The sequence below is a fragment of the Rousettus aegyptiacus genome, unplaced genomic scaffold, assembly GCF_014176215.1.
Source record: "Rousettus aegyptiacus isolate mRouAeg1 unplaced genomic scaffold, mRouAeg1.p scaffold_m13_p_9, whole genome shotgun sequence".
Lineage (NCBI taxonomy): Eukaryota > Metazoa > Chordata > Mammalia > Chiroptera > Pteropodidae > Rousettus > Rousettus aegyptiacus.
The window spans coordinates 27133005-27157457 of NW_023416312.1; the positions used below are offsets into that span (position 1 = coordinate 27133005).

General features: G+C 34.8%; 1 protein-coding gene across 1 annotated transcript in view; it reads right to left on the bottom strand.

Moving 5' to 3' along the window:
* The window catches only part of LOC107498765 (amine oxidase [flavin-containing] A), a 62535-nt gene that overhangs the window by 31592 nt on the left and 6490 nt on the right, over positions 1-24453 (bottom strand). Inside the window, exons 2-3 of the mRNA XM_036226586.1 lie at positions 18410-18504; positions 10603-10740 (exon numbers count right to left, since the gene is read on the bottom strand). Of these exons, the coding sequence (XP_036082479.1) occupies positions 10603-10740; positions 18410-18504 (233 nt within the window). The remainder of the gene's footprint in view (positions 1-10602; positions 10741-18409; positions 18505-24453) is intronic.

Here is a 24453-nt window from a genome sequence, read left to right on the forward strand (position 1 = left end):
TAAATGAAAAAAATAAAGGGAAGGAAAATATCTAATAATTAACTCAGCTTTGCTATATACTGGGATGTCACTTCAACTGAGTAAAAACTTTGTTCTCTTAGAAAATAAATCAGAGATTTGTCCCTGAAAGTTTATAGGAAAAAAGAGCCTTTGAGAGAAAATGGCTAATGCTGACCTTAGCTTTCTAAACAGTACAAGGCTTTATGAGTAATTTCTGTCATTAAGATTTCCTGTGACCCAAAAGAAATAAGTGGAGGGGAAAATAAGAAACAAAGTTAATAAAAACTATTTTTTACAAGCTATGTCAATATATCTTTATAATGAATACTTGATAGATAAAAGTGAAAATATGTCAACATTTTTAGTCTCTCTACTTTTAAAAACCTATGTATAATTGTAATTTAGAGAAAAAAATAATCCCTCTTGTGTTACCTCATTTACACAACAAAAACAGAATTTCTTATCATGACACGGGCCTACTACCACTTGCCTCCTGATTTATACAAATTATCTTAAAAACCCTTTCTTTCTTTTGAAAATCAAGCAGGGTATAATGGCATAAAATAAAATACTCTTATATCAATCATACTTTGACTAATAAGTTTACATAAATAATTTATCAGAAAGAATATATAACCAACAATTCTAAACCATACCCTAGACCTCTGGACTTAGTATTTTAACACAATATTAGAATCCATCTGTAGTCTTAAGCCTGGAAAACCTAACTGGAGTGGCCTGGGGGGTTGCTCAGGTGGCAAATGTTCACTGAAGGCCAGAGCAGCTACAGATCTATGACTCAGGGTCCAAGAGAAGAGAATAAGTCAGTCTGCTATATGGGACTACATATGGCTCCCAGACACCCACATGCACCTGAGGTCCAAAGAAGTCCATACTGTCAAAGGGGCAGGTAACGTTTGTCACATTTTGGAGCAGTTTAATAGAGGAGTTCACAAGTTGACTTTCTGCCCATAGAATAAGTAACAATGTGATGTAGCCCACAGAACCCTGAGCATAAGAGCTGGAAAGCCTCACTTTGGGTCCTGAATTCTCTGAATATCTATTTCGTCATCTGTAAGATAAGGTGAAACAATGCTTATTCATAGGATCATTTGGCTGCTGAAATGAAGTAAGCCATATATAGGCACATTACAAGTGGAAAGTAGTAAAAATGCATGGCATCAGGTAGGAAGAATTTAGGTGACTAACAGAAAAGAGACAAAGATATGACAAGAAGCATCCCTACAAGTGTCTAACACATTTGTCTTCTTAAGCTTCCTATAAAGAGGGGTTGAAAGTAAAAGTATAACTTTTTTTGAAGACAAAAGAAACACTTTTCATGAGTTGGTACAGAAAGGTATTAAAAGTAGCTAAAAATCATGCACCAAGGAGACATAACATTTATTAATAACTATGCTCCCAAAAAGGGAGCCCCAAAATATGTAAAGCAATTACTCCCTTTTCTAAAGTAATTGCTTTAGAAAAGGGAGAAATAACCAAAACACTATCATAGTAGGTGACCTAAATGCCCCAATATTAGAAATGGACAGATCATCCAAACAGAAAATCAATAAGGAAAGAACATCCTTAAATAACACATTAGATAACTGGACATAATTGACATCTTTAGAGCTTTCTATCTCAAAACAGCTGCTTATACATTCTTCTCTAGTGCACATAGAACATTCTCAAGGATGGATCACATACTGGGACACAAAGGTAGCCTTAACAAATATAAAAGGGTTGAAATCATACCAACCATATTGTCTGATCATAATAATTTGAAACTGGAGATCAACTACAAAAAGAAAGCAAGAAGAACTAAAAATACATGGAGATTAAACAACATGCTACTGAAGAATAAGTGGGTCAGAGAAGAAATAAACAGAGAGATCAAGAGATACATAGAAACAAATGATAATGATAGTACAACATATCAAAACTTGTGGTATATGGCTAAAGCAGTCATAAGAGGAAAGTTCATATCATTACAGGCCTATCTCCAAAAACAAGAATGAGCCCAAATAAACAACCTAACACTTCATATTAAAAACTAGAAAAAGAAGAACAACTGAAGCCTAAAGTCAGCAGGACAGAAATAATCAAAATTAGAGCAGAAATAAATAAAATTTAAAACAAACAAAAAAAATAGAACGAATAAATGCAACAAAGAACTGGTTCTTTAGGAAGGTTGATAAAATTGACAACCCCCTGGCTAGACTCACTAAAGAAAAAAGAGAAAGGACACAAACAAATCAAGGATGAAAGAGGGGAAATTATGATTGACATTGCAGAAATATAGATTATACAAGAATACTATGAAAAAGTATATAACACCAAATTTAATAACCTAGAAGAAATGGACCAGTACTTAGAAAGATACAATCTCCTAGACCGAATCAAGAAGAATTGGAAAATCTAAATAGACAGATCAGCAGTATGGAAATTAAAACGATTATCAAAAACCTACTAAAAAGTAAAAGTCCAGGACCAGATGGCTTCACCAATGAATTCTGCCAAACATTCCAAGAAGATTTAATACCTATTCTCCTCAAACTCTTACATAAAACCAAAGAGGAGGCAATAATTCCCATCTCATTTTATGATGCCAGTATAATCCTGATACCAAAACCTGGTAAAGATAACACACACACACACACACACACACACACACACAACTACAGACCAATATCTATCATTAACACAGATGCAAAAATACTAAATAAGATACTAGCAAACCAAATAAAGCAACATATTAAAAAGATTATGCACCATGATGAATTAGGCTTCATCCCAGAGGCACAAGGATGGTTCAACATACACAAATTGATTAATGTGATCCACCACATAAACAAATTTAAAAAGGAGAATCATATAATGATATCAATAGATGAGAAAAAACCTTCGACAAGATACAGCATCCATTTATGATAAAAATACTTAACAAAATCTGTATAGAAGGAAAGTATCTTAACATAATAAAGGCCATATATGACCAACCCTCACCAACATTATACTTAATGGAGAAAAACTGAAAATCTTCCCTCTATAATCAGGAACAAGACAAGGCTGTCCACTATCACTGCTCTCATTCAATATAACATTGGAGATTCTAGCGAGTAAAATCGGGCAAGGGAACGATATAAAAGACATCCAAATAGAAAACAAAGTCAAACTGTCAGTATTTGCAGATGACATGATTCGCTATATAGAAAACCCCAAAAACTCCACAAGAACACTATTAGAAACAATAAGCAAATACAGTAAAGTTTATGTATACAAAATCAACATTCAAAAATCCATAGCGTTCCCGTACTCTAATAACAAAGTGTCAGAAAAAGTAGGAAAAAATAATTCCTTTTGTAATTGCAACAAAAAGATTCAAATACCTAGGAATAAATCTAATGAAACATGTGAAGGACTTATGTAATGAAAACTATAAGACCTTAGTAAAAGAAATCGAAGAAGATACAAAGAAATAGAAAGATAGTCCATGTCCTTGGACCAGAAAAATCAACATAGCTAAAATGATCATACTACCTAAAGCATTATATAGATTTAATGCAATCCCCATCAAAATTCCATTGACATTTTTTAAAGAAATAGAACAAAAAGTCAGCAGATTTGTATGGAAGCACAGAAGACCCCAAATTGACAAAGTCATCCTGAGAAAAAAGAATGAGGCTAGAAGCATCACTCTGCCTGACTTCAAATTATTCTACAACGTGACAATAATGAAAACGGCATGGTATTGGCAGAAAAATAGACACATGGATGAGTGGAACAGAATTGAGAGTCCAAAAGTAAGTCCATATTTATATGGGCAAATAATTTTCAACAAAATGCCAAAAACAGAGTGGAGAAAAGAAAGCCTCTTGAATAAGTGGTGCTGGGAAAACTGGAAAGCCACCTGCAAAAGAATGAAACTAGGCTGTTGTCTATCATCACATACCAAAATTAACTCAAAACGGATTATGGACCTGAATATAAAACCTGAAACAATAAAACGCATAGAAGAAAACATAGAAACTAAATTCAAGGACCTTGAACTTAAAGAGGATTTTATGAATTTTACCTCAAAGTCAAGGGAAGTAAAAGCTAAAATAAATGAATAAGACTAATCAAATTAAAAAGCTTCTGCTCAGCAAAAGAAACCATCAACAAGGTGAAGAGACTGCCATCTGAATGGGAAAATATATTTGTAAGGAACACCTTCAATAAGGGCCTAATATCCAAAACATACAAAGAACTCATATGAATCAATGACAACAACTACAACAACAACAACAACAACAACAACAACAACAACAACAACAACAACAAATCAAATAGTCCAATCAAAAAATGGGCAGAGGGCATGAACAGACACTTCTCCCTAGAGGACATACAAGTGGTTAAGAAATCTTTGAAAAGATGCTCGACGTCGCTAGCTGTTGGAGAAATGCAAATCAAAACCGCAATGAGATACCATCTCATATCTGTTAGAATAGCTATAATCAACAGGACAAGTAATAACACATGTTGGAGAGGATGTGGAGAAAAAGGAACCCTCACAACACTGCTAGTGAGACTGCAATTAGTACAACCACTATGGAAAATAGTATGGAGTTTCCTCAGAAAACTAAGAATTGATCTACCATATGATTCAACAATCCTTCTACTGGGTATTTACCCCAAAGGCTTGAAATATCCTAAAAGATATTTGCACACCACTGTTTATAGTAGCACTATTCACAGCAGCCAGGGCATGGAAGCCATTTTCGACAACATGGATGGACCTTGAGATAATCATGCTAAGTGAAATAAACCAGACAGAAAAAGTCAAAAATCACATGATATCACTTATATGTGAGATATAAACCTAAAAGAAACAAATGAACAGGACAAACAGAGACTCATAGATATGGACTGCGGACTAGTGGTTACCATAGGGTAGGGTGTAGGGAGGAGGGGGGAAGTAGACGGGATAAAGGAAGTCAAATATGTTTTGACAGAAAGTTATCTAAATATGCAAGATGAACATACAGTGTAAAATATATATGTGCCTTATTGTTAAAGTGTGCAGCTGAAACTTACTGGATTTTGTTAACCAATATATATATATATATAACAAAATATATTAACCAATATATTTATATATATATATTAAAAAGAAATGTTCTTAATTCAAAAGGAACATACTATTATAAGTAAGGGGTCAAAGACAGTTTTACCTGGCAAACATTAAGACAAACAACTAAAAAAAATCCTCTGCTTTTAACATAGCCTACTGTCTAAACCAAAGTTCACCTCTAAAGAACAAGAACAGCAACAACAAAATTACTTAGTATTCTGGAACACACATAATCTGAAAAGCTTTTGATTTCGGTCATTGCAGTAAGTGGCTGTGGGAAGAACAGAATAAATACAAGGAAAAATTGCTTGCTAAGCTGTTACTACCAGGGAAGCTTATGTTGTTTCAAATATATCTTTATCACACTATTCTCTAAAAATAAATGTGTGGTTTATGTTTATAGTCTTTAATTTTATTTAGAGAGTGTGTGAAAGGCAAGGAGAAAGTGAAAATGCATGAATGTGCCAATTTCTCCTACAAAGCATCTTCTGTAAAATACCTCACTCCATCTCTGGCAGTGTTCTCCATTTCCACACAATGCCTACATTATTGTGATCTGGAGAAACTGATGAAAAGAAAAAAAAAATCAAGGACTTCCTCCTTCCTTTCCCAAGACTTGGCACTGCAAAATTTAACAAAATGTCTCCACAACCAATGAAACTCATTCATAAAACAATCCTAATGATGTGCATCTTATTTAGTAATGCCAATAATGTATCAATCAATCCCCAAGAGGCATTCAATTCCCCCACTTCCTTTATACCACTCAAGGAAAAAGAATCAATAAAGAGGACATTTTAAACATATCTAGCTGATGCCACTTCAAATCCACCTTTCTGATTAAAGACATATGATTAAATTAGATCAATTTCACAAATCAGATAATTTCCCAAGTAAAGCTCTATAAAATTATGACATTCATACAACCTATTCACTGTTGAAACTAGTTAAGAAACTATTATGTAAAAACCAGGATCTATTAAACCAGAATTAGAATGGGGGTTCTATTCCCAAGATTCATGATGGACAAAGGCAGAAATGTTAGCTAATATTATTTATTTATTATTGTTGTTTACTTATCTCCTCCCTTTAGATTTCAAGCTTCCTGTGAGCAGAAACTTTGATCATGTGCCCACCACTGTATTTCCAGTCTGGAACAATATCTGGTCCAGAGTAGATTGTTCAGAAACTATTTAACTTAAGAATGCATTTAGTATAATGATGTGAAACTTCTATGACTGAAATGGACAGACATAGTCTCTTGGGTAAGGGACAGGGCTGAAACATTTAATGGCTGAAACACCATTAAACATCTATCCCCAGTGCTCAGCTCAGCTCAGTCTTGAGACTCCATATGTTTATGCCAAAACTTGCACTGTAAACACAAGCTAGCAAAGATCAAAAATAGTTCTTTGGTGAAAACTGAATATCATCCAAAGTATATTGAAACTGCATGCACTACAGTCTACTGACAGAAGAAACAATTGAATTGAGGCATTCTTTCAGGCTGAACATTGGAAAAATAGAAGAGCTCAAGCAATCTGGATCATAAAGAATACTGCTTGGTTTAACTAGGCAGTGGCAATGGTCCAGTGATTCAACCACTTCATTACATTGTTATGTACTGAAAAGAATGCACTGTATTATATTGCAGAAACTAGAGTTGTCAAGAAAGATACTGTAATTTGCATTATTAATGCAATACTCTATCATGTTGGGGAAAAGTCCATTTTCCCCCTTAGAAGTGGACAGAACAGTGAGAAATTAGATATTTTTAAATAAGTGGACTTGTTCTTTGCTATACAGTTTATTTACAATCTTATCTGGAACATTTAACTGAATACCTTCTTGTTTTTCTCTAATCTGGCCTGCTCCCTTTCTAGTTTCCTGGTTGTCATAAAAACATCGATTATATTGTCATTGTAGAAATATGATATAATTAGAAACACTAGTAGAAATGAGACATTCATTCAGATAAAATAGGCACCAATCAACCCACTACTTTTTTATCTTAACTGTCTACCTTGGGTGAAAATATGTGTTCTTTGGCAGGTTAAAGTATGTGAGAGGATGGTTAAATGGTATTTATATTTTCCATCTTTTCATTAGGTGAGATTACATCTTAAATGACAAGAACAGCATTAAACATCTAAAATATGTGCTTATTTATAAGTACTAAAATCCAAAATAGAGCTTTAACATTCATTGCCTGGCACTTAAATAACTGTTTTACAGTTACTAACTACATTTATCACAATAATCAAGACACAGTGATTGTATTATGGCAGATAGCTACATTGCTCTTCCAGACTCACAGGCCTAAGGTCTGAGCAAAATGATCCTCAGCATCTCATTCGGGGACATAGTGAAGGACACAGAATGACTCTTAGCAGAGAGCCCTCAAAGAAAACCAGTACAGGTACAAACCACATGTAAGCTTTCTGGAGTTCAGAGCCACACCAAAATCCCTGACATGGGAATCTGGCATGGTAAGAGACAACACAGAAAAGTGGAAAGGCCTTAAACTAAGATCCAGCTCAGTGACCCTTACTCGCTTAAGTAGATTACTTGCCTTTTGAGCTTCAGTCCATTTCTGTGAAATGGAGCCCCCGCCTTAGGGTCCTTGTGAGAATTAAGAAAAGATAATAGAAGTGAAGACCGTGGCACAGGGCCTAGAACATATGAGGATCTCCAGTACAGGAAAGCTAGGGTTGTCATCACTACAGGAGTGCTGCTGACCTTGAGGTATCAACCACTCTAGCTGCAATTTCAGTGTGCTCTTTGTTGTCCAAAGTGTAGATTAAGCAGGAGTCTTTGCACCAAGCCTGCTATAAGCTGCATGTTCAATAATTATGACAGAATATTGCTATTGTGTTGATATGTACGGCAAAGATCCAGAGGTTAATAACGCCTTACATTCTTGGAAGCAGCCTCAGACTACCAAGTCCAATGCCACGAGATGCCTTTTCTAGTAGGTTATATGACAGCTCAGTCATATTTGTATTTTTGGGAAAGAGTAATGTGGTGGCAGTTGAGTGGCTTTACCTTAAGGAAAGCTCTTTCTTAGGAATAGGATGGTGGAATAAGATATGTGGCCCTAACCTTAGACAGAGGGAATCAGTAGCAGCAACAAAGAAAGTGACCCTGGATGCTATTCTTAATATATTTCTTCCCTTACTTAGGCACTTGATATAGCATTTCCTTAAGTCTTTCTATGAGTTCATCCTTTACTAATGCTTGCATCAGGACCCTCTCAAAGTATGGAATAATTACAGCTAGATTTCTGAAAGTAAGCCTCCCCATGAAGCCCAGAAAATTCCAGAGGCATCAGAAAGCCTGAACTAAATTTACCTAACTTGTTAAGGTTCTGTCAGGAAGGCTGGCCAGCATGCCATGATCTGTTGATAACTTTCAGGCAAAGTCACAATTCTCAAACAGCACTTTTACATTTCACACCCCACCCCCACAGCCCTCAAACCCCTTCTCCTTGAGGAACAGTGAGTTGAATTATCACAAAAGCTGACTGGGTGTTGTTTTCAAAATCTTGATCTTTGCATCAAGTTTTAGAGTGGGAGACTAGAAGGTACTTAGGTGGAGGACATAGCTACAAATTTTCAGTTTTTCCTTTTCGAAATGTATATAAAGGAACATGGAACAGAGAAAAGAGTAAGAAAGTGAAAGAAAAAGATACATGGTTTTTCAATAACTGTATCTATTCATCATTTGAGCTGGGATTCAGTAAAATATACAGAGATATACCTTACAATGGATATGTGTTCAGCCAAATATTAGAGGCTCAGAACACTTTGTTCAGGACCCTCAGTTTCATTTTGTAGGCTACATATTGGGATCATGAAGAGCATGCCGTCAGGATAGACAGGTTGTTACTAGTTTTACTACCTCTCCAAACCTCAGTTTTCTCCTCTATAAAATGGGGATAATTGTGCCTACCTACCAAGGTGGATGTAACCATTTAATGAATATCGATGCGTAAAAAGCATTTGTTTATTGTGAGGTTCCAGGGAAAATAAAAATCTCTTGGCACCTGAATATTAGGGAGGAAGAGGTTATAAGCGTGAGTCTGCTCAGATTCTAGGATAGTCATCAGATTCATTTCCTTCCCAGTTGGACTGGAGAGTGAATTTATATGACTGTTTTAATTAGTTTCTTCCTATATTAAATGGACTAATACACATAAAAGTTCTCAATATATCAGCCAATATTACTCTTACTGCTGTTATTACTTACCAGTCCAGAGAAACACCATGCTGTGCAGGAAAGAGAAAGTGGGGAAGCAAGAAGGTTTTTCCTATTTGCTGTGGCCTAGTGAAGCCAGCATTCCTAAACACTTTGTATAATTTTTTTATACTTTTTTCATTCTTTCATTGACCTCTGAACCCATAGTTTTTCTAAAGGCTACTGGTTTGTTTTTTACCCCTGCCAGATTCTTCCAAGCATCCCAAACCATCTTTCTATCTGTTTCTCAAGATTTCTGATCTGATTGTGCATTGGTAGACATCCATTACAAGTATCCTTAACTCTCAGGTCCTAAAGACCAGACATCAGACTGATGTGATTGCCTGGGGTGGAGTGGAGAGTAGATAAGTCTATTGAGAAGTGATGTGGTTACTGGTGTGGGAATCCTGGCATTAGAATGAGTAAATGACCCCTGCCCTGGCAATGCTAGTTCCAGGAAGTAGGCTGCAATGCCAAGTGAAAAACCTAACTTCTCAAGGCATATTTCCAGACCCCAACTGCTCCATGTTTAGCTTTATTGAGAAACAATAACACTGACAACAGCTATTGTTTCTTGAGTGGATTGCAACAGTTAAACAATCTTTTGTTTAAATAGTAGGAAACTTAACAACCGAGCTAGACTTCCCCAGAGTCAAGGCTCAGGACAGTGGAAATTATCAAGGCGTGTAAGGAAATGTCAGGTAAGGAGGATGAAAAATGTGGCCTCAAACTATTGTGTTCCATGGGGGCTTAGAATTGCATCATAGATGCCTCAGGGGCTACCTGGGGCTGTGTGTGTGTGTGTGTGTGTGTGTGTGTGTGTGAGAGGGGGAGAGAGAGAGAGAGAGAGAGAGAGAGAGAGAGCGAGAGAGAGAGAGAGACTGTTTGTCACACCCTCGCTTCTCACCACCTCTCCACCCTGCCCCGCTTCTCCCTGCCCAAGGAAGGGGAGGGAAAGAAACTGAGAGCCTCCTACTCCTTCTCCTGTTGGACTGGGTGTAGATGTGCAGACTTCAAGGGCCACAGTGGGTGATATAGAGGATGGCCAAGCTGAGGCACGACCCCTTGCAGTGATTCCAGGAGTCCACAGGGCCTTATTTTTAAAAGAAAAAGAAAAAAAGGCAGAGCACTAAAGCCAAGAGCCTATTTTTAGAATTGCTTTGAGAAAAAGCAATTAAAATAAAATAAAACCAAATGTTTTCTCAAATACAATACTACACACATTAGTCCCTTCAGTAAAACATCAGGCTTACCTTGACATACTGTAGAAGACGCTCGTTTACGTTTATTTTGTAAGTTTCTAAACCCAGCTCCTTAGATAATCTTAAGATTCTATTCTGGGTTGGTCCCACATAAGCCCCACCAACATCTACGTAATCAACATGTTCATTCTGTAGAAAGAGAAAAAAAGTGGCCAGAAGACTTTAGTTAAAACTTGAAAAAAAAGTTTTCACGTCTTATAAAAAATTTATTTTTTATAACTTAAATGTGCCTTACATCTCACTAACAAATTGCAATGGAAAATAGCAATCCTTTCACCTCCACTCAAGAACTGGGTACAACCCTATATGACATTCATCATCAAACAATCCCATTTGTATAGTTATTGATGAGGCTGATTCAGTAATAATGTGCATAAAGAATAAAAAAACACTGTGCAGTACATTCTACTGTTCTAGATCTTTTTCAAGACATTTATTTTCTATGCATTTCTTCAGGGTTGTTGCTAAGAGAGCCACCCAGAGATTTATTAGACCTAATCCTCTGATTTCCAACAGATAAAATCTTAAATCGGCCCACACTGATGCACCCTTGATCTGATTTTAAAACACTTGCAGGAAACAATGCATCACAGGAAGAATATAAAAAGGTATAAAACTGTTCGTATACCTAAAAATTAGTTTATAAATATACAAGCCTTCCTTCTTTAACTGAAATTTACTTTCCCCCTCTTAAATGCAGTTCTACATTTTTTCCAGCATTTTTATTAACACATTGTCCAATGATTTAATCAATAAAATGAATATGGTGAGTTATAACTCCTCTATGTCTCTGTAATAACTTCTTATGGATCTGTTTCTACTTTGTTGTTTATATCAATTCTCATTCACACTGCCTATTCTTGTTTGCCTGATTATTTTTTATTGCATGCCACTCATTGAATTTGGAAAAGAATGAATACAATTTGAATCTTAGGAAGATATCTTTCTCAGAGAGGATTTGCCTGCTTCTGCCCAGTACCTGGGGATGCAAACAATAGCAGGTAACTTTATTGCATTTTCTGTGCCTGAGATGACTTGAAGCTGGGCTGAAATGCACACATGGCCTAGTCCTTTCGCAGTTTGCTCTTAGTCCTAGGACACAGTCCAACCCAAAGCACAAAGAGTTTACCAATACAATACTTCCCTACACACACACACTTTACTGGACTCTGGATTTGACCTTCAGTTGCCCTAGATTTGTAAGTCTTTTAAAAGTACTATTCAACTTCTCACTTACTTCTTCAATGGTCAGCAAACTCTCCCCACTACACACCCTCACACTCACAGGGGAAGAGTAGGTCAATCTTTTCCTTCCAATGTCAGCCCAGTGATTCTTCGTTACCTTGCTAGCTCTCTGATGCTTTGAAGATGTGTGTGTGTGTGTGTGTGTGTGTGTGTGTGTGTGTGTGTAGTGCAGTTAGTCTAGTCTCTGTATACTTAGTGGAAGGATTGGGACAATTTACCGAATCTGTTATTTACAGAAAATTGATTGTTGACTATGATTCAACTTTGCCTTCCTGGGGTAACTCAATCTGATATTATCTTTCAATTGCAGGATATGCTTTGCTAACATTTTGTTTAGGATTTTTGTATCTACGTTCATAAATGAGATTGAGATGGGCTCGTGATTCTCTTTATTCTACAGATCTTGTCTGGTTTTTTGCATTAGAGTATTGCTAATCTCATGAGTTAGTAATTATGCTTTCTTCTATTCTCTAGAAGAGTTCATATATAAATAAAATTATTTATTCTTTGAACATTAGGTATAACACACCTCTAGAGCTATCCAGGCTCATTGTTTTCATTGTGGGACAATCTTAAACTACAGATTCAATTTATTTTGAGGTTAAAGCACAACTCATATTTTCTATTTCTTCTTAATCGGTGTTAATTTTGATAAGTTGTACTTTTCTTATGTGATCTTGTATCCCTTTTATTGTTTATTTGAGATGTCTCTTTTTTTCTTGAGAAATCTTATCAGACACTTGTCTATTTTAAATAAATCTATTCAAAGAATCAACATTTTAGTATTTAGTTTCTGTTAATATTGACTTATGCTCTTTTTTCTTTCTTTTTTGGATTATACTCTTACTTTTACAACTGTTTGCATTCTTAGCTTATTCATATTGAGCTTTTTTGCTCTTCTGTTTAGAGAATTATTCTCTATATATTGTTTTAGCTACATTCACACTTTATTTTAGTATTTCCATTATTGTGCAGTTTTAAACATTTCCAAATTGCCATTACAATTCCTCTCTAAATCCATGTTTCTAAAAGTTTTGCTGTGTTTTAATTTTCACAGCTGGACTGATTTTAGTTATCTTCGTATCATAATTGCATCATGGTCAAAGAATGTAGTTTATATGATAACAATTCTTAGGGCTCACTTTATGACCTAGTGCATGGTCAATTTTCAAAAATTATTCTGCATGAAAAGAACATATAATCTAGATTTCATTCTTTTTTTATGGTTGAGTAGTAGTCCATTCTATATATGTACCACCCCTTCTTTATCCATGCATCCACTGGCGAACACCCAGGTTGCCTCCATACCTTGGCTATTGTAAATAATGCTGCAATAACAATATAGAGGGTACTGTGTTGAATGAAGTAAGTCAGACAGAGAAAGACAAATGCCATATGATTTCACTTATATATGAGGTCTAAAAAACAAAATTAATAAACAAACAAAACAGAAACAAACTTATAGATACAGAGAACATTTTGAGGGTTGCCAGAGGTAGGTTAGAGGGATGAGTGAAAAGCGAAAGGAATTAAGAAGTACAAATTGGCAGTTACAAAACAGTCACGGGAATGTAAGTTATAGCATAAGGAATATAGTCAATAATAGTAGTAACTATGTTTGGTGTCAGATGGGTACTAGATTTATCAGAGTCATAACTTTGTTGTAAGTTATATAAATGTCTAAAAACAATGTTGCATACCTTAAACTAATGTAATATTGTATGTCAATTATAACTGAAAAATAGAAAAATATTTTAAAAAGAGCAAATAATCTATAAGGAATTATATGCATATTTTATATATGTTCATTAGAATAAGATTGTACTCAGTCTTTTTTGTTTGCTTAATTTATTATTAACTTAGAAAAGTATGTTAAAAATCCCCTATTCTATTGGGCATTTATCTTTGATTCTTATCAATTTTTGCTTTGTATTTTGAGCTACTTTATTTAGTGTACACAAGTTCAATCTTATGGGTCTTTTATCATTATCTACTGACACTCCTTTCAATGAAATTTTTTGTTTAAAATTTATTGTCTGATATTAGTATAGCTATAATAACTTAGATTAGTATTTGTTTATCTTTTTCTATCTTTTGGTTAGTTTTCTTTTGACATTTTTATCCTTTTAATTGACAAGTTTAGTCCATTTATACTTATTATATATTTTTAAATGGCTTAACTTTACCTCTTATTTTATATTATGAATATTCATTTGTCCTACTTTAACAGTCCCCTCCCACCCCCGATTCCTTTACTTCTTTTGGATTAAGGGTTTTCTTCTAAAATTTTTTTCTTCTACTCATTTGGAAGTTATACAGTCAGGCCAGTTCTTTTAAACCTTTCCTAACTATATTCACATGCATACTTAATATAAAGCTTATCAATATATTATTAATATATTATCTTTCTACTGAAAAATATAAAACCCTTTATGCTTCAGGTATGATTGCCCTTCTTTCAATCTGTAAAACTATAAAAGTACTTTGTTTAAGGTTTATTTGTCAGTCAACAAATTTGTCATTATTTTGTTTTATTCTGTTGACAATGTTGCTGAATTTTGTTTAAATATTTGGCAATGTCTTTGCTCACTGTCCTCTCTTGAATCTCAAAATGTTCATCTGTAATTTTTCTCTTCCTGCTTGAAACACATTCTTTAAAATTTCCTTCGATCTGGGTCCTAATTCCTCTCCTTTTGTCAGTCTGACAAAAAAGATAGTTCCAGAAAGTAAGAAATTCTGGTTAGTTTCTCTTTCTTGGAATAGTGAAGATATTTCCCTATCTTCTGGCATCCATTTTTTTGCTGTTGAAGAGTCACTTATAAGTCTAATTGTTAATTTTTTCAGAGTATGTAAATTAGTCCTTTTTTGTTTCTAAAATATAATTGCTTATGCAATCTCTTTTCTTTCGTATAATATTAGCTTCTCTATGTCTAGGTGAGAATTTCGTTTCATTTATCATGCTTTAGACCTGTAAGATTTCCAAATGTCTTCCAACAATACTGGAAAATCCTCAGTCATTATTTTTTTTATACCATTGTAATACTATCTTCCATGTCTTAGCTGCTCGCCTCATACCCCGGCAACATATTTTCCAGTCTTTATCTCTGAACTGTATTCTAGATAATTTTTTCATATCTAGTTCAATCACTTCAGCTGTCTAACATACTGTTTAATCTACCTGAGCGTTTTCATTTTAATTAGTACATTTTCTTTTCTAGAAATTATTTTCTAAACTACTTGATCATTTTTTAGTTTATTTTCACCTGTAGAGAATAAACATTAATTTTTATTCTGTGTACAATTCAACTCCTACAAAATCTTTCTGGATCATTTTTTTCTGCTTAATCTCTTTTAGTGCCTTGTTTCCTTGTATGTTGTTATTTTAGACCGTGAGTTGCTCATTTTCCTTGGAACTTTTTCTTTGTAAGTTATTTGAGCCTAGGTAGAAAGGATTTTTGGCTAGCCACCTTGGCACTTTAAATATTTTGCTAAAGGTTTTTAATAACATAGAGGTAGTATAAATTTGGATGGAAACCATGAATGAGAGCAAGTTTTTTTCTCCCTTTCTAAATAGTAAGATTTACTTCTCTTTCACTTTAATGTACAAAATATAACACAAAGGATTACAATTTGAAGTGTTTCCTATTAAAATTCTCTACCTTCAACAGGTTCTAGGCTTTGTCTCCTGTTCTCTGCACTACATGCAGCCATCACAGTAGAACTGCAAAGTCTTCAGGATTCAGCAGGTGTTCAAAGTGAAAGTCAAATTTTGAGCTTCCTAGGCTTCATGTTTTCACTTTGTTTTAAGGATTCATTTGTTTATTAAACAAAAATATCTTGAGCTCTTCCTACAAGGTGCCAACTGCTTTTCAAGGAGATTCTGTTACATAGGTGAAGAAAACAAAGATCTCTGCTCTCAAAGAGCTTATGCTTAGTAGGAAGAGACATAAAATGAACCACAGACATAATAAATATCTTAGAGTTAATAACAATAATGACAAAGGGAAAAAAAATTTAGAGTAGGATGAGGCAGATTGAAACTGCCAAGGAGAGCAGGGATGATTTCACTTTAAAATACAAGGGACATGTAGGCTTCCTTGAAAAGGCGATAATTGAATAAATACTTGGAGGAGGTAAAGGAATTATACACATGCATATTTGGGACAAGAGCATTCCTGGCAGAAGGAAGAGCCAGTGCAAAGATTCTAAGACAGAAGTGTGCCTGGTGTGTTCAAGAAGTAGGAGACCAGTGGGACTAGACCAGAGTGAACAAGGCAAAGAGAATTGGAGATGAAGTTAGAGAAGTTATTGAGGGGAAGTCATGGAAAGCCTCACAAGGCACAGTAAGGTCACTAGCTTTTACTCTGAGTGAGAAGGAGAGAGAGCCTTTGGTAGGTTTTCAGCAGATAAGTGTCAAGGCTGATTTAGGTTAAGAAGGCTCATTCTAAATGCTACACTAAGACTAGATTATAGCGTGCAAGGGTGAAAGCAGGAAAATCAGTTAGGAGGCTATTGCAGCAATATGCCCTAGAGATGATGGAGGCTCCCATCAGGTGGTAGCCATGGAAGTGGTGGGATGTGTTGAATTCTAGATATATTTTGAAGGCAAAGCCAAAATAATTTCCTGATGGAATAAATGTTGAGCATGATTTCAAGTTTTTTTTTTTTAATTTTGCATCCTCTGATATGGTGAAAGCTTCTGGAATAGTGCTCTTGATGAAGATGATCAGAATTTCAGGTTAGATGTGATAAGCTTGAGATATCTTTCAATATCTAGAAGATCTACAAAATTTTTAACTTCCATGTCAGAGCAGCATATAGATTTTATTCAGCATTTTGCTTATTTCAATGGGGAGAATTAACCAGGGTTTCCATTCTGTTATGATACCAAAGATGAAGTGTTCCTCTGACTTCTTTAATCTGTCCCTCAAGTAACCTTTACGTTCCCTTTTACTAACTATTGGTGCTGTCCTCCAAATCTTCTTTAGTCTCCAATATCCTTCTTAAGCTATGAATAACAAAACTGGCATGAGCACTCCCATAAATTTCTAGATTTTAACAAAGACATCAAGAGAATTCTTGGGAGTTTTGGAACGTGATGGCTTTAGAACACTGACACTATCTTTAAAGTAAATGACTTAAGTGAAGTAGTAAAAAGTGTGAGGCATTTACAGAATATTTCTTTACAAAGTCAAAACATTCTAAAGGAGGTGCCAAAGGTTCAGCATGAAGATACTAGAACTGTAATACCATATTCTGCCATGTTGCACCTCAGTCTTAATTTCAATCTCATTACTCAGCCTTGAAGAGGCAACTCTATTAGGAAACAAATATACCATGCTGTGGTAGCTCTGCAGGCATTTCAACTTCATTAATTTGGTCCTGAGGAATTACAGAGGAATCACACTAGAAGAAATCGGGTAATTCTAACCTAATAGATCTATCTGGACAGTTGAAAGTGACATCATCAAATTTGATATTTTGGTACTTAAGGATCCAGACGAATTTTTGTTGCATCTCCTCCCCCACATAATCCTAATTTATTACACTTTTAGAAGGAATTACAATAATATTCAGTTCGGTTTCTTATTAAATACCATTTCTGTTCCTGCTTCTTACAACCCCTTTTTCTCCTATTCATTTGAAATATTATAAATGTTAAATCTTAGTTTCTAAGCATTTCAGAGTTCCTTTCTCATATACATAAGGGGAGTTATAATATCATGCTCATACGCAATAGTTCCTGTATGATATTGAAATATATAAATTATGCAGCATGAAAAAGCAGCCTGGGCAATAACATAGATGGGAATAAGCATGTTAGAATTCTCATTTTCCTTATACAAAGGAAAATCTGGTATCATAACTGAAAATCTGCAACATGACTGATGCTCCTATTTGATAGCCAAAAGGTTTTAGTGATAAGAAATAGTAGGGCTAAGAGACAATTTAACTATCTCCAAAATGAAGGAATATTTTTCAGAAAATTATAGGAGAATCATATCTAATAAGGTCATACAGGCAGAATATGCACTCCTTCTTTTGAACTATAGCACACTGCCTTCAATTAGAAATTTGAGGTGGAAGGAAGCTTCAAGTACATTTCAATTGTATCTCACAGCTCAAATGAGAAAACTGAGATGTAAAGTGATAATAGGACCTACCCAGGATAAGACAGTGTCAGGCCAGTACAGGGGCCAGAATCCCAGTCTCCTCACTCCCAGACTTATAACTACATTTATTTCTACTTACTGTACCCACATTTATTTTAAGTTGTAAATTCTGGGATAGATAAACAAGGAAGCTATACTAAGTGCGTGCGTGTGTGTGTGTGTGTGTGTGTGTGTGTGTGTGTGTGTGTGTATGCATTGGGGTGTGTGTGTTTGGTTGGATCATAACCCCACATAGACACTACATACTCTATTTAGGTCTCCAGTATGGAAATTATGACATTATACTTAAGTTATTTATTCACGTTTTTTTTTCTTCAGCAGAATGTAGGCTACTGAAGGTCAGAGGATGTCATTCTTTGGTGAGTATTTAAATCACTTACCCTTACAGTGTATGTTCTACCTCCAACTCTGTCCCGGGCCTCTAAAACCAAAACATTAGCTTCCTGTTCAGCTAACAGTTTAGCAGCAGACAATCCTAAAAGAAAAAAAAAGGAAAACAAAATTGAGGAACATATTAACATCTAAATGTGAAACATCCAAGATTAAACCAGCTCTACACATAAAAAGAACACAGGGTATCCTATACAGTCCATTGATTTTGCTGTCTTTCTAATATTCTGACCACACTGTGATTAATCGAACCACCAATTTTATAATATATCATATATTACATTATCTATCATAAGGTTAGTTGACAAGATGTAATAATTTTTAAAACATATTTTTTTATTTTTTTATGATAATTAAATCATATTTAAGAGAACCTGTTGAATCCCTAAATCAACCTTTAATGTGCCCCTCTTCCAGAAATCCTGATTGTATAAACAAAAGAGTATGTTTTCCTGAAAACTTCCTCTGGCTAAACCAGCACTCAGTATATCTGTGCTTTTCTTAACTTAAAACCCCCCACTAATCGCCTCCTATGATTTCATATCTGTATTACATACTTGCTAGATTATGTTTTTCCCACTAAATTTAAAGTTACCAAAGATAGGAACCATGCTTCATTCTTTATTCATTGGCTTAATGCTGAGAACAAGTTTTCATCTATAAATAAAAACTTTAATAGCAGATTGATTTTAAACTAGTATATTATCAGAAAAAGTAGAGAAAATGTTGTGGATTAATATTATATCAAGGGTGCAGGCTATCACCATGACTTACAACTGATGCTATTCTTGATCACCTGGCTGAGGTACCATTTGCCAGGTTTCTCTACTATAAACATACTTTTTTTCTCCTTTTCCATGTTGTATTCTTTAGAAGGAAGTCTATGCACAAGCTTCATTTAAGAAGTGGAGAGTTATGTCCCACTTCCTCGAGAGTGAAGTAGTGACATAAATTATTTAGAATTCTTTTGCTCAGGAGATGTCTCCACCCCCCACCCTCCATTTATTTATGTAATCATTTCTTTATATCAGTATGGACTCAATCATTGTTTTACAATACCATGTTATTTATTTTGTTGTTCAAATTGTTCCAGCTTTGGTCATTGGGAGCTCTTTCAGTTGGCTCCTGTGTCCCTTTGACATGCCCCCATCATCGTGTGTGTCTGTTTGAACACTTCCTTTATCTCTGGTATTGCAAGATGTTTGAACCTCATCTTGTCTTTCTCTGTCCTAGCCCTAGAATCAGTCATTTCTCCAATGAGCCTTGGTTCCTTTTATTACAGAATGGTATTAGAAATAAAGATCTGGGTTCCAGATAAGCCCATTGCTTCTGGATGTTGTTGCTTCTAGGCCCTCTCAGCTCACAGAGTAAGGAATTATATGTGTATATACACATTATTATTTTTTTCACATTAGAATTCTTCTTCATGAATGCTATCAAATACATATAATAGTGCTACCAAGTTAACAGAAAACTCGTACCAAGGAAACATAGCTACACACTTAATTTTAAATTTGTCTTTTTAATCCTATTACAAAAAATATGGACTACAGAAATAAACATATTTCAAAGAAAAAAATGCTAATTCGAATATTAGGATGAAGGAGAAATAAAAATAACACCAGGGATAAGATTAGTAAAATTAAACGAATTATGCCTAAATATGTATACAAGTGATTGTGAAGAAGAACTCTTCTAAGTGATTTTTAAACCTAGTAATTTGATAGTTTGCTTCTAATGGTATATCTCATAAAGACAAAAAATAACTGCAAATACTTTTTTTTCAGTAATGATTTCATTGGTGCTAGTATTGTTGTTATTTTTTCTTTTATTATTATTATTTATGCCTACAGCACCTGGTCTTCCTAGGTGATCTCCCATCCAAGTACTAAAAAGGCATGACCCTGCTTTGCTTCTGAGATCAGACATCAGGCTTGTTCAGGGGGGCATGGCTTGTAGACCATGGACCAGGGAGGGCTCCATTGGGGCATGAACCCAGAACCTTCTGCAGGTAAAGCAGACATGCTGACTGCTACACTATGGACTAAATTCAGACGCTACATTCTGACTACATTCAAAATGCAAAAACCTGAAAACAGGAGAGTATTAATGGCAAGGTAAATCTTTAACAATTTTACAATTTAAGTATTTTAAATAGGGATGATGAGTTTAATAAAACAATACAATTCCTCTCCTGATTTCTCTCTCTCTGATCATTTGGGCTTTGCAGAAACCAAAATAGGTTAATGGATTTATTAGGGAGGTTAGGGTGGGAAAAGCAAAATCTAAAAGCACACTTCATTTGAGAGTTCAGGCAATGGTAATCCTGGTTATTAGATCAGGAGAGCCTGAATGAGATGTATACAGCCAGCACTGGGGTTTCCATGGAAACCCTAAACCAAGCTCCAGCTTCTTAAAGCCACCGCCCATGGAAACTCTATTCCCACGGATTCTGCAGTGCTGCCAGTGTCCTGAAATAGCTATTGTCCGCATAAAAATGATACAGGAAATGACTTACCATACATAGTGTACCTGGAGAAAGAGTTGATAATATCTGCAATGAAGCCTTCAAGGAAATGGTTCTTTGCTTTTTGGGATATAAATCTCAAGTATCCTGTCACTGTGGAACCTACTTTCACACTTATACCTGCTTTCTTTACCTTGTCAAGGACCTTTCCTTTACCATACCTCTTTAAGCACATTCACAATTCTCTATTTCAGAAAAAAATAATTGGTCCATTTCACTTATGCCACCCTTTCTGTTCAATTTCTGTTTTTTTTTTCTATTACTAATGAGCTAGCATCTCATCTTGTAGCATATTCCTCACACACACACACAAAAAATGTCCAGTGATTCTGTCAATGTAGGTAAGTGATATAATCATCTGTCACACTCTGTCCCTATTACCTTGTTTTATTTTTCTTAGCAAACATTGTTACCTTGCACATTATGAATACTATTAGTCAGCAGATTCTAAATACTACTATTACATTTTCTGGTCTTTGAACCACTATTGTACTTTTTAGCAAAAGAGAATAGAGAAGATCAATGTGCATACACATTTGTCTGATACATACAACCATTTCTATCTATCATCTCTCTCTCTCTCTCTCATCTATCTCTATCATCTATCTATCTCTCTATCATCTATTTATTTATCTATCTATTATCTATTATCTATCTAATCTAATCTCTATCATTTATCTATTTCTATATCCATCTGTATTTTGTATTTCCTTTCAGAAATAATTCTCTGTTTTTAAAAATGCCAAATTTTCTAATCCTTTTGATAAGCTCAAAGACAGTGCTGTCTCAAATGATAAATAGATGAAAGCTAACAATTAACTTTAATTTGTCCTGAATTGGACAGACTGGTTGTCTAGACAGTCCTAATTTATTTAATTATTGTTCAGCATTCATCTTCACGTTAGATGGATCTCACCCAAGTTAGGAAATGCAATTACCTCTTAATTCATTATTTGGCCCATTGTTTCATTGAAAGTTAAAAATACACCAAAAGTGCTCCACACTGCTGTCCTCAAATTCTGAGCACTAAACTGCACTATGGTTTAAAGCAGTAGTTTCCAAAATGTTTTATAGGACACTAGTTCTCAAGATGCTCCAGGGAATAGCATCAATGTTCATGGAAGTTGGGACATCTTATGTTGTTTCTCCTTCTAAAAAATGTGTGGTGCATACTGACACATTAAAGGCCCTGATAAGTCTTACAGTGAAGAGACCTGTTTAGCACAGTATGTCTCTATCCTCTGCAAAAATAATAACAACGACGACGACAACAACAACAAACTATACCTCAAAACATACTTTAGAAAAGTTGATTTCATCTCTTATAAGAGTGTTCAAATATTTACAGTAATAAGTTCCCCTGGGCAGGGTCCCAGGTTAACAATGCCTAGAGCACAAGCTAAGAGTATTGAAGCAAAGCCTTAATGTAGTCTTGGCTTATGCTCTGCTCACTCCCCTAGTTCTTTCTGTTTATTCCTAAAAGTAACATTTCTTCAATTTCTACATTTGTTACCACCTAGTAATGTGTATAGAATACATCACATATTAAATTTTTTAAGTTAATTTTCTATTATTCAGTGAAGTAGTCTCTGGTCAACAGAGTTCTTACATAACTGAACGTTTGGATTCTTGGACTGAATACTTTCAAGACAATAAAAAGCAGTCAAACATCAGCTCATACTGAAGTTTTAGAAGCAATATTTCAAAAGGAAAACAGAACAAAAACCATAAATTTAGCTCAAGGCAGATAGTGACTACTCAATCAATATCTAATAAATGAATGAACAAAATGAATGAATGAATGAATGAACACATGCAAGAAAAAGGTCAATTTAAGCCACAGCTCACAACAAATACATTTAATCTAAAAATGGTTACCTTAAAGTTCATCTTCATTACATTTCAGAATTTATCCAAAATGCATAGCACTTCTTTCAAGCATTACTTCCTCCATGAAATCTTTTCCTTGTCACTCATTTCCTGCTCCCTTCTCTGCATCACCACTGAACCCCTGAACCAACCTCAAGCACCAAGAACACTTCACGGTCATAGTTATAACCTCCACTACGTAGAAGGGGTCCTATGTCTCACATGGTCACTGGAGAGACAAATGAACGGACAGATAAATTAGATAGCTTAACTCTCCATTTGAGTCCAAATTTTGTCAAATGCTTCAATGACCAATTATCTTTAGAAGTTATTACAAATGCATATTAAATTAGAAAATATATAGTCATGTGCTGCATAGTTATATTTCAGTCAATGACAAATAGCATATATAACAGTGGTTTACCATACAGACTAGATGTGTGGTAGGCTATACCATCTAGGTTTGTGTAAGTGCACTCTATGATGTTTGCACAATGATGAAATCGCTTAATGATACATTTCTCAGAACATAGCTCTGTTGTTAAGTGGAAGCCAACATCAATGGCTTCACTTCAATATATAAAACCTGCAAATACCAACCTTGGAAAACTACTTTAAAAAATCACATCGACCACCATAGACTTCCATTTTCTTCACCAGTGTTATCTTCCCAAATTATTCCTTTTCAAACCATGTCAGGTTCACTGTTCTATTTATCAATGGTTTTAATATAGGAAATGTAGGTGACTTACATTTGACTTTTTATCATTGTCTATTTAAGAAATTGATTAGTAACTGTCTAATGACTTAATAAATCCTTTTAATTCTTATTTTTCACCACTTCTGTGAAGTCTCAGTATGAGCCCAAAATATTTGGGCTACAGGGACAGTAGCACTGAAGAAGTTTTCATAACACTGGATGTTGGCCTGATACAAGGAAAAAATTCTATGCATAAAAATATGCTTATGCTTTGGTAAAAAGTTCCAATAGTATTCTTCAGATCTTCAAAGGGACATTTGATCCAAAAAGTTAAGGACCACTGATCTAAACTATTCAAGCAATCACTATTTATTATCCTAAACACACTAGGAATGACTAAAAAAGGAAATAAATTCTTTATATGAAAGTCATTTGACCTAATAGGGTCCCCCATGTTTTTAATTTAAACATTCATGAAACAGTAACATTATATGTAATATATTCTAAAATATAAATTACTGTGAAATAACATTCACTAGGTTTTAAAGCATCAAACTTCAAAGTAAAGCAATAATAAGGCTTACTACAGTTCTTTGAATTGTCTACAGAGCAGCCCAGTGAGGCAGGGTATAGAAGGAGCACTGTTCTGTTGGTCAATATTTTTGGGGTCCAAGGTCATGTTATGCCACTAAGAATTTTGTTGTGTGTGGTAATTCACTTGACCCCTGTAAATCTCCATTTTGGTCCTTTTGAGCTCTTACAGGCTGCAATTCTGCGACCCTTGAAGATTGTTAATATGTAAGTCAGCTCTCAAAGATTATTGTCTAGTTTTATGTTCTTATTGATACTCTTAACTAATCAATCGATTAAATATTGCCACAAAGTGAGATTTTAATTACTCTGGCCTAGCAACAACTAGAAAAGGGCTTTTAACTAAG